The 13,237-nt window shown below is 33.9% G+C and overlaps 1 protein-coding gene across 2 annotated transcripts in view; it reads right to left on the bottom strand.

Annotated features, from left to right (window-relative positions):
- The window catches only part of LOC135125006 (serine proteinase stubble), a 137,023-nt gene that overhangs the window by 51,801 nt on the left and 71,985 nt on the right, over positions 1-13,237 (bottom strand). For both annotated transcript variants that reach the window (XM_064050272.1, XM_064050273.1), the window contains one exon: positions 62-145. In XM_064050272.1, the coding sequence (XP_063906342.1) occupies positions 62-145 (84 nt within the window). The remainder of the gene's footprint in view (positions 1-61; positions 146-13,237) is intronic.

Genomic DNA, 13,237 nt, shown 5'->3' with positions numbered 1-13,237 from the left:
ATATAAAAAAGTTTTGAAGTGCTTACATTTTTCACTAATAATAATAATAAAAATAATATACCTTGTCCTCGGCGCGAGGGAGCCCCCGGAGCCGCTGACCACACCAATACGGCGCCGAGAATGGCCATCCAGAGCATGCTTGATCCTGCAACAAATCACACGTCACTCTAGACAAATTGGAGTGGAATAGCCGACGAATTAATCCTATTCGAGGTGTCCGTGCTTAAGCAACCAGATTTATCGCCGTCCATTTTCTAATTTTTAGTACAGTTATTTAATAATTCAGTTGTCATGAGAAGCCGTTGCAGTTGCACAAGCTCTTCCGCCCGGAAAAAAATCCAGCGGATTCCCCAAACCGTAATCACGACGACACGATTTTTGCCGATACGAAGAAATCGTTTTGTTGCAATTTATGAATGGCAACTGCTGTTATTATCCGAGAATGCCTTAATGATAGTTATTACTGTTAACTAGATGAATTTATTTCGCCTCTTAAATTAATTTCGCTCCATATAAGTCGAGATGGATTAGCGGAATTTTCATGTCGGAGACGACTTTTCTTTGAAAATGCAGCGTGAATGTGAATTAACTAAAAACGACAACTTTGGCCAATTTTGCGCATTTCCGTCGCCACAACCGAAGAAAATTTATCGCCTCTTTGTTCATTAATCATCGGCCAATACGTGATAATTACACCCGATCTTACACCAGCACGACTATATCAACAAAGTCAATCTCTTTGGTTAATAGCTAATTGGCGTTCTAACTGGCTAGGCTGTCATCTGTTCGTGTTGTTACCATGCATCAAACAACAGGGGCCACGCAGAGAACAGAAAAACTCACCTCCCGTGGACTCAACATTTCCGGTGGTACTAAAAGTGAGACTTGGCACGTACTTATCTCGGTTTGCTAATCACAGTCTTGTTCGTTTCAGGTGTTTTATGGGAAGGTCGTAAGTTCGACTATTACAGTCTTGGCTTTTGATGTAACTGTGAGTAGGAAAGCGTTTAATTATGCTCCATAAAGCTGTAAATGTCATGTGTTAATGATGTGTTGGATCGGGTGCAGGTGGCGATAAGGTGAAAACAATGCACAATTGCATTTTAAACATGTTTTTTGTTTCATGTTGTGAAAAAAAGTCTACACATATTAAAACAACAAGAAAAAATGTAAGCCCGCCCACCCACCCTATCTCAATTGTGGCAAATTTTTTTATTCGACGTGAACCAAGAGGGCGGAAATTAACTGCAAAATACTTATTTATGTACAAGTAATTAAAAACATGTTATTGAGTATCGTGTCCAAAAAATACTATGCATGTTAAGAAAAAACATCAATAAATAAACCCCCCCACCCACCCCATCTCAATTGTGATAATTTTTTTTATTGAAATGAGTTCTAGAGCTCGAAATCTACAAGAAAATATATTTAGTTAGGTAGGAAAATGTCAAAAATTGGCCGAAATTTGGATAAGGGGGGACCACTGGAAAATTTCACTTTTAAAAAAGTTGTCTAAAAATTCTGAAAAAATTCAGGGACGTAGATCTCGACATGCTGATTCCAAAAATATAGCGTGTCGATGGTCACGCAGCAACATCTTAGAAAGAATCGGTACGAAATGCGAATTTTTGGAAATTTCTAAAAATTTCGATATTTCAACAGTCGATTCCGGAAAAACCGTTGGAGTTATCAAAAAACGAGACCGGAAATGAGTTCTAGAGCTCGAAATCTACAAGAAAATGTGTTTAGTTAAGTTTCGAAAATGTGAAATTTTGGCAGAAATTTAAAGAAGGGGGACCATTGGAAAAATTTCACTTTTAAAAAGTTGTCTAAAAATTGTGAAAAAATTCAGGGACGTAGATCTCGACATGCTGATTCCAAAAATATAGCGTGTCGATGGTCACGGAGCAACATTTTAGAGAGAATCGGTACCAAATGCGAATTTTTGGAAATTTCTAAAAATTCCGATATTTCAACAGTCAATTCCGGAAAAACCGTTGGAGTTATCAAAAAAACCAGACCAGAATTGAGTTCAAGAGCTCTAAATCTACGAGAAAATGTATTTAGTTAAGTTTCGAAAATGTCAAATTTTGGCAAAAATTTGAAGGGGGGACCATTGGAAAAACTTCACTTTTAAAAAAGTCGTCTAAAAATTCTGAAAAAATTCAGGGATGTAGATCACGTAACGCTGATTCCAAAAATATAGCGTGTCGATGGTCACGGAGCAACATTTTAGAAAGAATCAGTATAAAATGCGAATTTTAGGAAATTTCTAAAAATTCCGATATTTCAATAATCAATTCTGGAAAAACCGTTGAAGTTATCAGAAAAACGAAACCGGAAATGAGTTCTAGAGCTCAAAATCTACAAGAAAGAGTATTTAGTTAAGTTTCGAAAATGTCAAATTTTGGCAAAAATTTGAAGAAGGGGGGACCATTTGAAAAATTTCACTTTTACAAAAGTTGTCTAAAAATTCTGAAAAAATTCAGGGATGTAGATCACGTAACGCTGATTCCAAAAATATAGCGTGTCGATGGTCACGGAGCAACATTTTTGAAAGAATCGGTACGAAATGCGAATTTTTGGAAATTTCTAAAAATTTCGATATTTCAACAGTCGATTCCGGAAAAACCGTCGGAATTTTAAAAAAAACGACACCGGAAATGAGTTCTAGAGTTGGAAATCTACAAGAAAATGTATTTAGTTAAATTTCGAAAAAGTCAAATTTTGGCAAAAATTTGAAGAAGGGGGGACCATTGGAAAAATTTCACTTTTAAAAAAGTTGTCTAAAAATTCTGAAAAAAATCAGGGATGTAGATCACGTAACGCTGATTCCAAAAATATAGCGTGTCAATGGTCACGGAGCAACATTTTAGAAAGAATCGGTGCGAAATGCGAATTTTTGGAAATTTCTAAAAATTCCGATTTTTCAACAGTCGAGTCCGGAAAAACCGTTGGAGTTATCAAAAAAACGAGACCGGAAATGAGTTCTAGAACTCGAAATCTATAAGAAAATGTATTTAGTTATGTTTCGAAAATGTCAAATTTTGGCAGAAATTTAAAGAAGGGGGGACCTCTGGAAAAATTTCACTTTTACAAAAGTTGTCTAAAAATTCTGAAAAAATTCAGAGAAGTAGATCTCGACATGCTCATTCCAAAAATATAGCGTGTCGATGGTCACGGAGCAACATTTTAGAGAGAATCGGTACGAAATGCGAATTTTTGGAAATTTCTAAAAGATTCGATATTTCAACAGTCGATTCCGGAAAAACCGTTGGAGTTATCAAAAAAACGAGACCGGAAATGAATATTTGAGTTCGAAATCCACAAGAAAATGTATTCAGTTGAGTTTCGAAAATGTCAAATTTTTGCAAAAATTTGAAGAAAGGGGGACCATTGGAAAAATTTCACTGTTACAAAAGTTGCCTAAAAATTCTGAAAAAATTCAGGAACGTAGATCTCGACATGCTGATTCCAAAAATATAGTGTTTCGATGGTCACGGAGCAACATTTTAGAAAAAATCGGTACGAAATGCGAATTTTTGGAAATTTCTAATAATTCCGATATTTCAACAGTCGATTCCGGAAAAACCGTTGGAGTTATCAAAAAAACGAGACCGGAAATGGGTTCTAGAGCTCGAAATCTACAAGAAAATGTATTTAGTTAAGTTTCGAAAATGTCAAATTTTGACAAAAATTTGAAGAAGGGGGGACCATTGGAAAAATTTCACTTTTACAAAAGTTGTCTAAAAATTATGAAAAAATTCAGGGACGTAGATCTCGACATGCTGATTCCAAAAATATAGCGTGTCGATGGTCACGGAGCAACATTTTTGGAAGAATCAGTACGAAATTCGGATTTTTGGAAATTTCTAAAAATTCCGATATTTCAACAGTCGATTCCGGAAAAACCGTTAAAGTTATCAAAAAAACGAGACCGGAAATGAGTTCTAGAGCTCCAAATCTACAAGGAAATGGGTTTAGTTTAGTTTCGAAAATGTCAAATTTTAGCAAAAATTTGAAGAAGGGGGGACCATTGGAAAAATTTCACTTTTACAAAAGTTGTCTAAAAATTCTGAAAAAATTCAGGGATGTATATCTCGGCGTGCTGATTCCAAAAATATAGCATGTCGATGGTCACGGAGCAACATTTTAGAAAAAATCGGTACGAAATACGAATTTTTGGAAATTTCTAATAATTCCGATATTTCAACACTCGATTCCGGAAAAACCGTTGGAGTTATCAAAAAAACGAGACCCGAAATGGGTTCTAGAGCTCGAAATCTACAAGAAAATGTATTTAGTTAAGTTTCGAAAATGTCAAATTTTGGCAAAAATTTGAAGAAGGGGGGACCATTGGAAAAATTTCACTTTTACAAAAGTTGTCTAAAAATTATGAAAAAATTCAGGGACGTAGATCTCGACATGCTGATTCCAAAAATATAGCGTGTCGATGGTCACGGAGCAACATTTTTGGAAGAATCAGTACGAAATTCGGATTTTTGGAAATTTCTAAAACTTTCGATATTTCAACAGTCGATTCCGGAAAAACCGTTAAAGTTATCAAAAAAACGAGACCGGAAATGAGTTCTAGAGCTCGAAATCTACAAGGAAATGGGTTTAGTTTAGTTTCGAAAATGTCAAATTTTGGCAAAAATTTGAAGAAGGGGGGACCATTGGAAAAATTTCACTTTTACAAAAGTTGTCTAAAAATTCTGAAAAAATTCAGGGATGTATATCTGGGCGTGCTGATTCCAAAAATATAGCATGTCGATGGTCACGGAGCAACATTTTAGAAAAAATCGGTACGAAATGCGAATTTTTGGAAATTTCTAAAAATTTCGATATTTCAACAGTCGATTCCGGAAAAACAGTTGGAATTATAAAAAAAACGACACCGGAAATGAGTTCTAGAGTTGAAAATCTACAAGAAAATGTCTTTGGTTAAGTTTCGAAAACGTCAAATTTTGGCAAAAATTTGTAGAAGGGGGGACCATTGGAAAATTTTCACTTTTACAAAAATTGTCTAAAAATTCTGAAAAAATTCAGGCACGTAGATCTCGACATGCTGATTCCAAAAATGTAGCGTGTCGATGGTCACGGAGCAACATTTTTGAAAGAATCGGTACGAAATGCGGATTTTTGGAATTTTCTGAAAATTTCGATATTTCAATAGTAGATTCCGGAAAAACCGTTGAAGCTATCAAAAAAACGAGACCGGAAATGAGTTCTAGAGCTCGAAATCTACAAGAAAATGTGTTTAGTTAAGTTTCGAAAATGTCAAATTTTGGCAAAAATTTTAAGAAGGGGGGACCATTGGAAAAATTTCACTTTTACAAAAGTTGTCCAAAAATTCTGGAAAATTCCAGGGAAATAGATCTCGACATGCTGATTCCAAAAATGTAGCGTGTCGATGGTCACGGAGCAACATTTTTGAAAGAATCGGTACGAAATGCGGATTTTTGGAATTTTCTGAAAATTTCGATATTTCAACAGTCGATTCCGGAAAAATCGTTGAAGCTATCAAAAAAACGACACCGGAAATGAGTTCAAGAGCTCGAAATCTACAAGAAAATGTATTTAGTTAAGTTTCGAAAATGTCAAATTTTGGCAAAAATTTTAAGAAGGGGGGACCATTGGAAAAATTTCACTTTTACAAAAGTTGTCTAAAAATTATGAAAAAAATTTAGGCACGTAGATCTCGACATGCTGATTCCAAAAATGTAGCGTGTCGATGGTCACGGAGCAACATTTTTGAAAGAATCGGTACGAAATGCGGATTTTTGGAAATTTCTGAAAATTTCGATATTTCAATAGTAGATTCCGGAAAAACCGTTGAAGCTATCAAAAAAACGAGACCGGAAATGAGTTCTAGAGCTCGAAATCTACAAGAAAATGTGTTTAGTTAAGTTTCGAAAATGTCAAATTTTGGCAAAAATTTTAAGAAGGGGGGACCATTGGAAAAATTTCACTTTTACAAAAGTTGTCCAAAAATTCTGGAAAATTCCAGGGAAATAGATCTCGACATGCTGATTCCAAAAATATAGCGTGTCGATGGTCACGGAGCAACATTTTTGAAAGAATCGGTACGAAATGCGGATTTTTGGAAATTTCTGAAAATTTCGATATTTCAACAGTCGATTCCGGAAAAACCGTTGAAGCTATCAAAAAAACGAGACCGGAAATGAGTTCTAGAGCTCGAAATCTACAAGAAAATGTGTTTAGTTAAGTTTCGAAAATGTCAAATTTTGGCAAAAATTTGAAGAAGGGGGGACCATTGGAAAAATTTCACTTTTACAAAAGTTGTTCAGAAATTCTGGAAAATTCCAGGGATGTAGATCTCGACATGCTGATTCTAAAAATATAGCGTGTCGATGGGCGCGGAGCAACATTTTAGAAAGAATTGGTACGAAATTCGAATTTTTGGAAATTTCTAAAAATTACGATATTTCAACAGTCGATTCCGGAAAAACCGTAAGAGTTATCAAAAAAACGACACCGGAAATGAGTTCTAGAGTTCGAAATCTATAAGAAAATGTGTTTAGTTAAGTTTCGAAAATGTCACATTTTGGCAAAAATTTGAAGAAGAAGGAACCATTGGAAAATTTCTTTTTTAAAAAAGTTGTCTAAAAATTCTGAAAAAATTCTCGGACGTAGATCTCGATATGCTGATTCCAAAAATATAGCGTGGCGATGGTCACGGAGCAAAATTTTAGAAAGAATCGCTACGAAATGTGAATTTTGGAAATTTCTAAAAATTCCGATATTTCAACAGTCGATTCCGGAAAAACCGTTGTAGTTATCAAAAAAACGACACCGGAAATGAGTTCTAGAGCTCTAAATCTACAAGAAAATGTTTTTAGTTAAGTCTCGAAAATGTCAAAATTTGGCAAAAATTTGAAGAAGGAGGGACCATTGGAAAAATTTCACTTTTACAAAAGTTGTCTCAAAATTCTGAAAAAATTCAGGGAAGTAGATCTCGACATGCTGATTCCAAAAATATAGCGTGTCGATGGTCACGGAGCAACATTTTCGAAAGAATCGGTACGAAATTCGAATTTTTGAAAATTTCCAAAAATTTCGATATTTCAACAGTCGATTCCGGAAAAACCGTTGGAGTTATCACAAAACGAGACCGGAAGTGAGTTCTAAAGCTCGAAATCTTCAAGAAAATATGTTTAGTTAAGTTTCGAAAATGTCAAAATTTTGTCGAAATTTGAAGAAGGGGAGACATTGGAAAAACTTCACTTTCACAAAAGTTGTCTAAAAATTCTGAAAAAATTCAAGCAAGTAGATCTCGACATGCTCATTCCAAAAATATAGCGTGTCGATGGTCACGGAGCAACATTTTAGAAAGAATCGGTACGAAATGCAAATTTTTTGAAATTTCTAAAAATTTCGATATTTCAACAGTCAATTCCGGAAAAACCCTTGGAGTTATTAAAAAAACGAGACCGGAAATTAATTCTAGAGCTCGAAATCTACAAGAAAATGTATTTAGTGAAGTTTCGAAAATGTCAAATTTTGGCAAAAATTTGAAGAAGGGGGGACCATTGGAAAAATTTCACTTTTACCAAAGTTGTCTAAAAATTCTGAAAAAATTCAAGGATGTAGATCTCGACATGCTGATTCCAAAAATATAGCGTGTCGATGGTCACGGAACAACATTTTAGAAAAAATAGGTACGAAATGTGAATTTTTGGAAATTTCTAAAAATTCCGATATTTCAACAGTCGATTCCGGAAAAACCGTTGGAATTATCAAAAAAACGAGACCGGAAATGGGTTCTATAGCTCGAAATCTTCAAGAAAATGTATTTGGTCGAGTTTGGAAAATGTCAAATTTTGGCAAAAATTTGAAGAATGGTGAACCATTGGAAAAATTTCACTTTTACTAAAGTTTTTCAAAAATTCTGAAAAAATTCAGGGAAGTATATCTCGACATGCTGATTCCAAAAATATAGCGTGTTCATAGTCACGGAGCAACATTTTCGAAAGAATCGGTACGAAATACCAATTTTTGAAAGTTTCTAAAAATTTCGACATGTTGTTGTCGAAGTAGAATTAGGTTTTGCCGCTTTTATTTTGAGATTACTCGTCTCATTACACACTTATTTTTTGCTTTGTCGTTCTTAATAGTTGCGCCTGAAAATCCAACTTCTTATACCACACTTAATTCCCCCCGTTTAATTAGTAATTGCTAGTTTCCATTACAGCAATCTCCGTTTTTTCCTCGCAGCGTCTTTGTACCACTTTCCTCGTATTATCTTAGCCCACCAGTTAACTTCCGACCTTCCTGACGAAGCACTTTCCGGTGCCGAAACGCGCCGAAAGTCTCCGTTTCTATCAATTCCGTCCAATTAGCTAACCGGTAATTTTTCATTTTTTTCCACTTTGCTCCATTTAATTACGTCGAGTTAAAAAGTAGGCTAATGGCCTCCGAACAAAATTGCAAGTGTAATTCATTCCGACTTTTCCTCTCGTTCTTCGCCGCCGCTAATTGTACTAAACTATACACGATTTCATGCACCACTTTTCCGCTAATAAATAATAAAAACACAGTCTGGATAATGGAAACATTGTTTCTCCTCTTGTAATTTAATTAGGGCGAGCGGCGTTTTCGCCTAGACCTGGCTCCGATTTCTTAATTGTCGAACTTTTCAACCGAAATTTCACTGTTTTTTGGCTCGACGAACAACCGCACTCGGGGCCATGGATGCTCTCGATTTTGGTTTTGTCGTCGCTAACGTCTTATTCGGGCGTTTAATTAAATCAGATTATCGGCGATTAATTGAAGCGCGGTTTTTGTGAGAGGTTTCGTGGACGGATACAATACGGAAACAGAAGCTAATAGTCGGTAGAGGAAAAATCGAGGGGCCTATTCACAATGGGAGGTCGTAAATATCGGCTGTAGTTAAAAGGCTTTACGACTACTTGTGTTAGTGCTATGTTTTCTAGGTCGTGTAAACAAAGACGTTTTGCATTCGGAATGAGCCTGTTGCGGGCAAATTGGGCACGGAGAACGATATCCATATATGCTGAACAACAGAACAATAAAAATAATACTCGTTTAATGTTCTGTGCCCGGCTCGGGGCACGGGCTTTTACTGTTTCTCGGCATATTTCTCAGCGGATTTTTTCAAGACACACAAGTGCTAATCTTCTGTTCAAGTCATTCTGATAGTCGAAAACAACAGTTCCTTCCAGCTTCTGTCCCGTAAATTGTTTTAGCTTTTTCCCTTTTTTAGATTTCTCCTTTTTCATTTCGAATTTTAATTTTATTTTGGATATATTCATCTTCTATGTTGGCTTTCCTTATGCATCTTATATCTACTTTTTTACTTTCCGATCGTAAGCGAACCCACACCTTTTATGACCCCTAGAGTACAAAGAAATAAGTCTCCCGTTTCCGTCTGTCTGTCCGTCTGTCCATCTGTCTGCCGTCCTGATTTTTATTAGACAGATAATCTCCGAAAGTACTGGGCTGATTGTTGTCAAATTTATTTATTTAAAATATATTTGCTTATCCCCTCCAAAAAATTGATGACATCATCTCAAAATTTGGCTGGTTAAATCCTATCTAAAATGTGCAAAATATGATCAGTGTGTTTTTTATTTATCACTGCATTCATATTTTTAAATTTGCTTAAACAGGGTGACAAAAAATTAATGACTGAGTTGTTGAAAAATAAATATCCAATCAGATTTAGGAATTTAACTCCGGACTATGCAGATACGCAATTTAACACTTTTAAAATTCATCAAGTTTTTACAAGTTTAATAGGAGCAAAATCAGTCTTATCTTGCTAAGTGCTAGCCCCGCCCACCCGCCCTCTATTTTCTCAGAGGATATGGCGTCTGCCAAAATCAGTCTTATCTTAGCAAATACTAGCCCCGCCCACCCGCCCTCTATTTTCTCACAGGATATAGTGTCTGCCAAAATCAGTCTTATCTCAACAAGTGCTAGCCCCGCCCACTCGCTCAGAGGATATGCCATTTGCCAAAATAAGAGTTATCTTAGCAAGTACTAACCTCTGAGAAGATAAAGGGCAGGTGGGCGGGGCTACTATTTGCTAACATAAGTGTTATTTTGGCAAATGATATAACCGCTAAGAAAACAGAGGGCGGGTGGGCGGGGCTAGTACTTGCTGAGATAAGACTCATTTTGGCAGACGCCATATCCTCTGAGAAAATAGGGGGCGGGTGGGCGGGGCTACTACTTTGTAAGATAAGACTGATGTTGGCCAGTGACATATTCTTTGGATTACATTTCACATTTTTAATTTGTTCTTTTGAAAATTTTGACATATTTTCCATTTTTAGTGTTTCTAAGGTTTTGTCGTATATTTTGTTGTCATTAGTTTAACACTTCTTTAGACATTGCTGTTCGCTTAAATTTGGCTTTTTTTGCATGTCTTGTTGACGTTCTTGGTGTAGTTTCAAACATTTTTGAGTTTTTAACAATTAGACATTTTAACTTTTTGACAAATTTTATTTTATTTTTTCGACATTGTTGACTTATTTTCTTTCTTAACACTGTTAGATTTTTGTCGTGTATTCTGTTGTCATGAATTTAGACAATTTTTGAAGTTTCTGCTTTTGCCCGTTCTTGATATTGTTGATAATTTTAACATACTTTGAGATTTTTATGTGTACTTATTTTTGTCTTTTGTCCGTTCTTGGCGTTTTTGTTAATTAGACATTTGACTTCTTCGACGTTTTTAGTTGTTTTTTTTTGACATTTTTGACATGTCTTTCTTCCTTAACACTTTTTGGCTTATACCTGTTCTTGACATTTTTGAAACTTTCTGTATCAGCAATTTGATTGACATTTTTGATAATTAGAAATTTTACTTTTTGAATTTTTTTAATGTTCTTAACAAATTTTCTTTTCAAACATTTTTATGTTGTTTTCGTATATTTTCTCGTCAAAAACTTGACATTTTGTGAAGATTTTAATATTTACTAAGTGGTTTTTGTCCGTTCTTAACAATCTTGACAATTTTTGAAATTTTCTGCGTCTGGAATATTGACATGCTTGGTACAGTGTTAGATGTTGTTGTCGTTTTTTGACAATTATTTTTTTAATGACGTATTTAATAAGTTTTTTCGATATCCTTCACATCTTCCATTCTTAACACTTTCATATGTTGTTGTCATGAACTTGACAGTTTTTGAAGATTTTGGAACGTACTTATTTTTAGCGATTTTTGAAGATTTTAACAGTTGATTTCTTTGACATTTTTAATTTGTTTTTTTTTACATTCTTGACACGTTTTCCTTTCCTAGAACCTGTAGCCCTTACATGTTCTTGACATTATTGACAACTTTAGCATATTTTGACATTTTTGAAATTTTCTGGAATGTTTTTAGATGTTCTTTATAATTTTCACAGTTCTAAATTTCACTTTTTTCCTTTCATAAGGTTTTTTGAAGATTTCAATACTGACTTATTTTTGGCTTTTGTCCACGCTTAACAATTTTGACGATTTTAGCATATTTTGACATTTTTTTAACTTTTGTTGATGTTTTTGACAATTAGACATTCGACTTCTTTGACATTTTTAATTTGTGTTTTTTAGATTCTTGCCACGTTTTTCTTTCCTACAACCTGTAGCTTTTACCTGTTCTTGACATTATTGACAACTGTAACATATTTTGACATTTCTGAAATTTTCTGTATCATTTTTGGAATGTTTTTCAACATTCTTTAGAATTTTGACAATTTTAAATTTCACTTTTTTCCTTTCATAACGTTTTTTGAAGATTTCAATGCTTACTTATTTTTGGCTTTTGTCCACCCTCAACAATTTTGACGATTTCAGCATATTTTGGCATTTCTTTTAACTTTAGTTGATGTTTTTGACAATTAGACATTTGGCTTCTTTGACATTTTTAATTTGATTTTTTTTTACATTCTTGACACTCTTTCCTTTCCTAGAACCCGTAGCTTTTACCTGTTCTTGACATTATTGACAACTTTAGCATATTTTGACATTGTTGAAATTTTCTGTATCATTCTTAGAATATTTTTAGACGTTCTTTACAATTTTGACAATTATAAATTTCACTTTTTTCCTTTCATAACGTTTTTTGAAGATTTCAATGCTTACTTATTTTTGGCTTTTGTCCACCCTTAACAATTTTGACGATTTTAACAAATTTTGACATTTTTTAAACTTTTGTTGATATTTTTGACAATTAGATATTTGACTTCTTTGACATTTTTAATTTGTGTTTTTACATTCTTGCCACGTTTTTCTTTCCTAGAACCTGTAGTTCTTACCTGTTCTTGACATTATTGACAATTTTAACATATTTTGACATTTTTGAAATTTTCTGTATCATTTTTGGAATGTTGTTGAACGTTCTTTAGAATTTTGACAATTTTAAATTTCCTTTTTTCCTTTCATAACGTTTTTTGAAGATTTCAATGCTTACTTATTTTTGGCTCTTGTCCACCCTCAAAAATTTTGACGATTTTAGCATATTTTGAAATTTTTTTTAGCTTTAGTTGATGTTTTTGACAATTAGATATTTGACTTCTTTAACATTTTTAATTTGTTTTTTTTACATTCTTGACTCTTTTTCCTTTCCTAGAACCCGTAGCTTTTACCTGTTCCTGAAATTATTGACAACTTTATCATATTTTGACATTTTTGAAATTTTCTGTATCATTCTTGGAATATTCTTAGACGTTCTTTACAATTTTCACAATTATAAATTTCACTTTTTTCCTTTCATAACATTTTTTGAAGATTTCAATGCTTACTAATGGTTTTTGTCCCCCTTTAACAATTTTGACGATTTTAGCATATTTTGTCATTTTTTTAACTTTGTTGATGTTTTTGACAATTAGATATTTGACTTCTTTGACATTTTTAATTTGTTTTTTTCACATTCTTGACACTTTTTCCTTTCCTAGAACCTGTAGCTTTTACCTGTTCTTGACATTGTTGACAACTTTAGCATATTTTGACATTTTTGAAATTTTCTGTATCATTTTTGGAATGTTTTTCAACGTTCCTTAGAATTTTGACAATTTTAAATTTCACTTTTTTCCTTTCATAACGTTTTTTGAACATTTCAATGCTTACTTATTTTTGGCTTTTGTCCACCCTTAACAATTTTGACGATTTTAGCATATTTTGACATTTGTTAAACTTTTGTTGATGTTTTTGACAATTAGACATTTGACTACTTTGACGTTTTTAATTTGTGTTTTTCACATTTTTGCC

Source organism: Zophobas morio, unplaced genomic scaffold (assembly GCF_036711695.1).
Source record: "Zophobas morio isolate AGI-343-1 ecotype UQ-CSIRO unplaced genomic scaffold, CSIRO_AGI_Zmor_V1 ptg000008l, whole genome shotgun sequence".
Classification (NCBI taxonomy): domain Eukaryota; kingdom Metazoa; phylum Arthropoda; class Insecta; order Coleoptera; family Tenebrionidae; genus Zophobas; species Zophobas morio.
The sequence above is the reverse complement of the archived record's forward strand: the minus strand, read 5'-3'. Positions and strand labels throughout refer to the sequence as shown.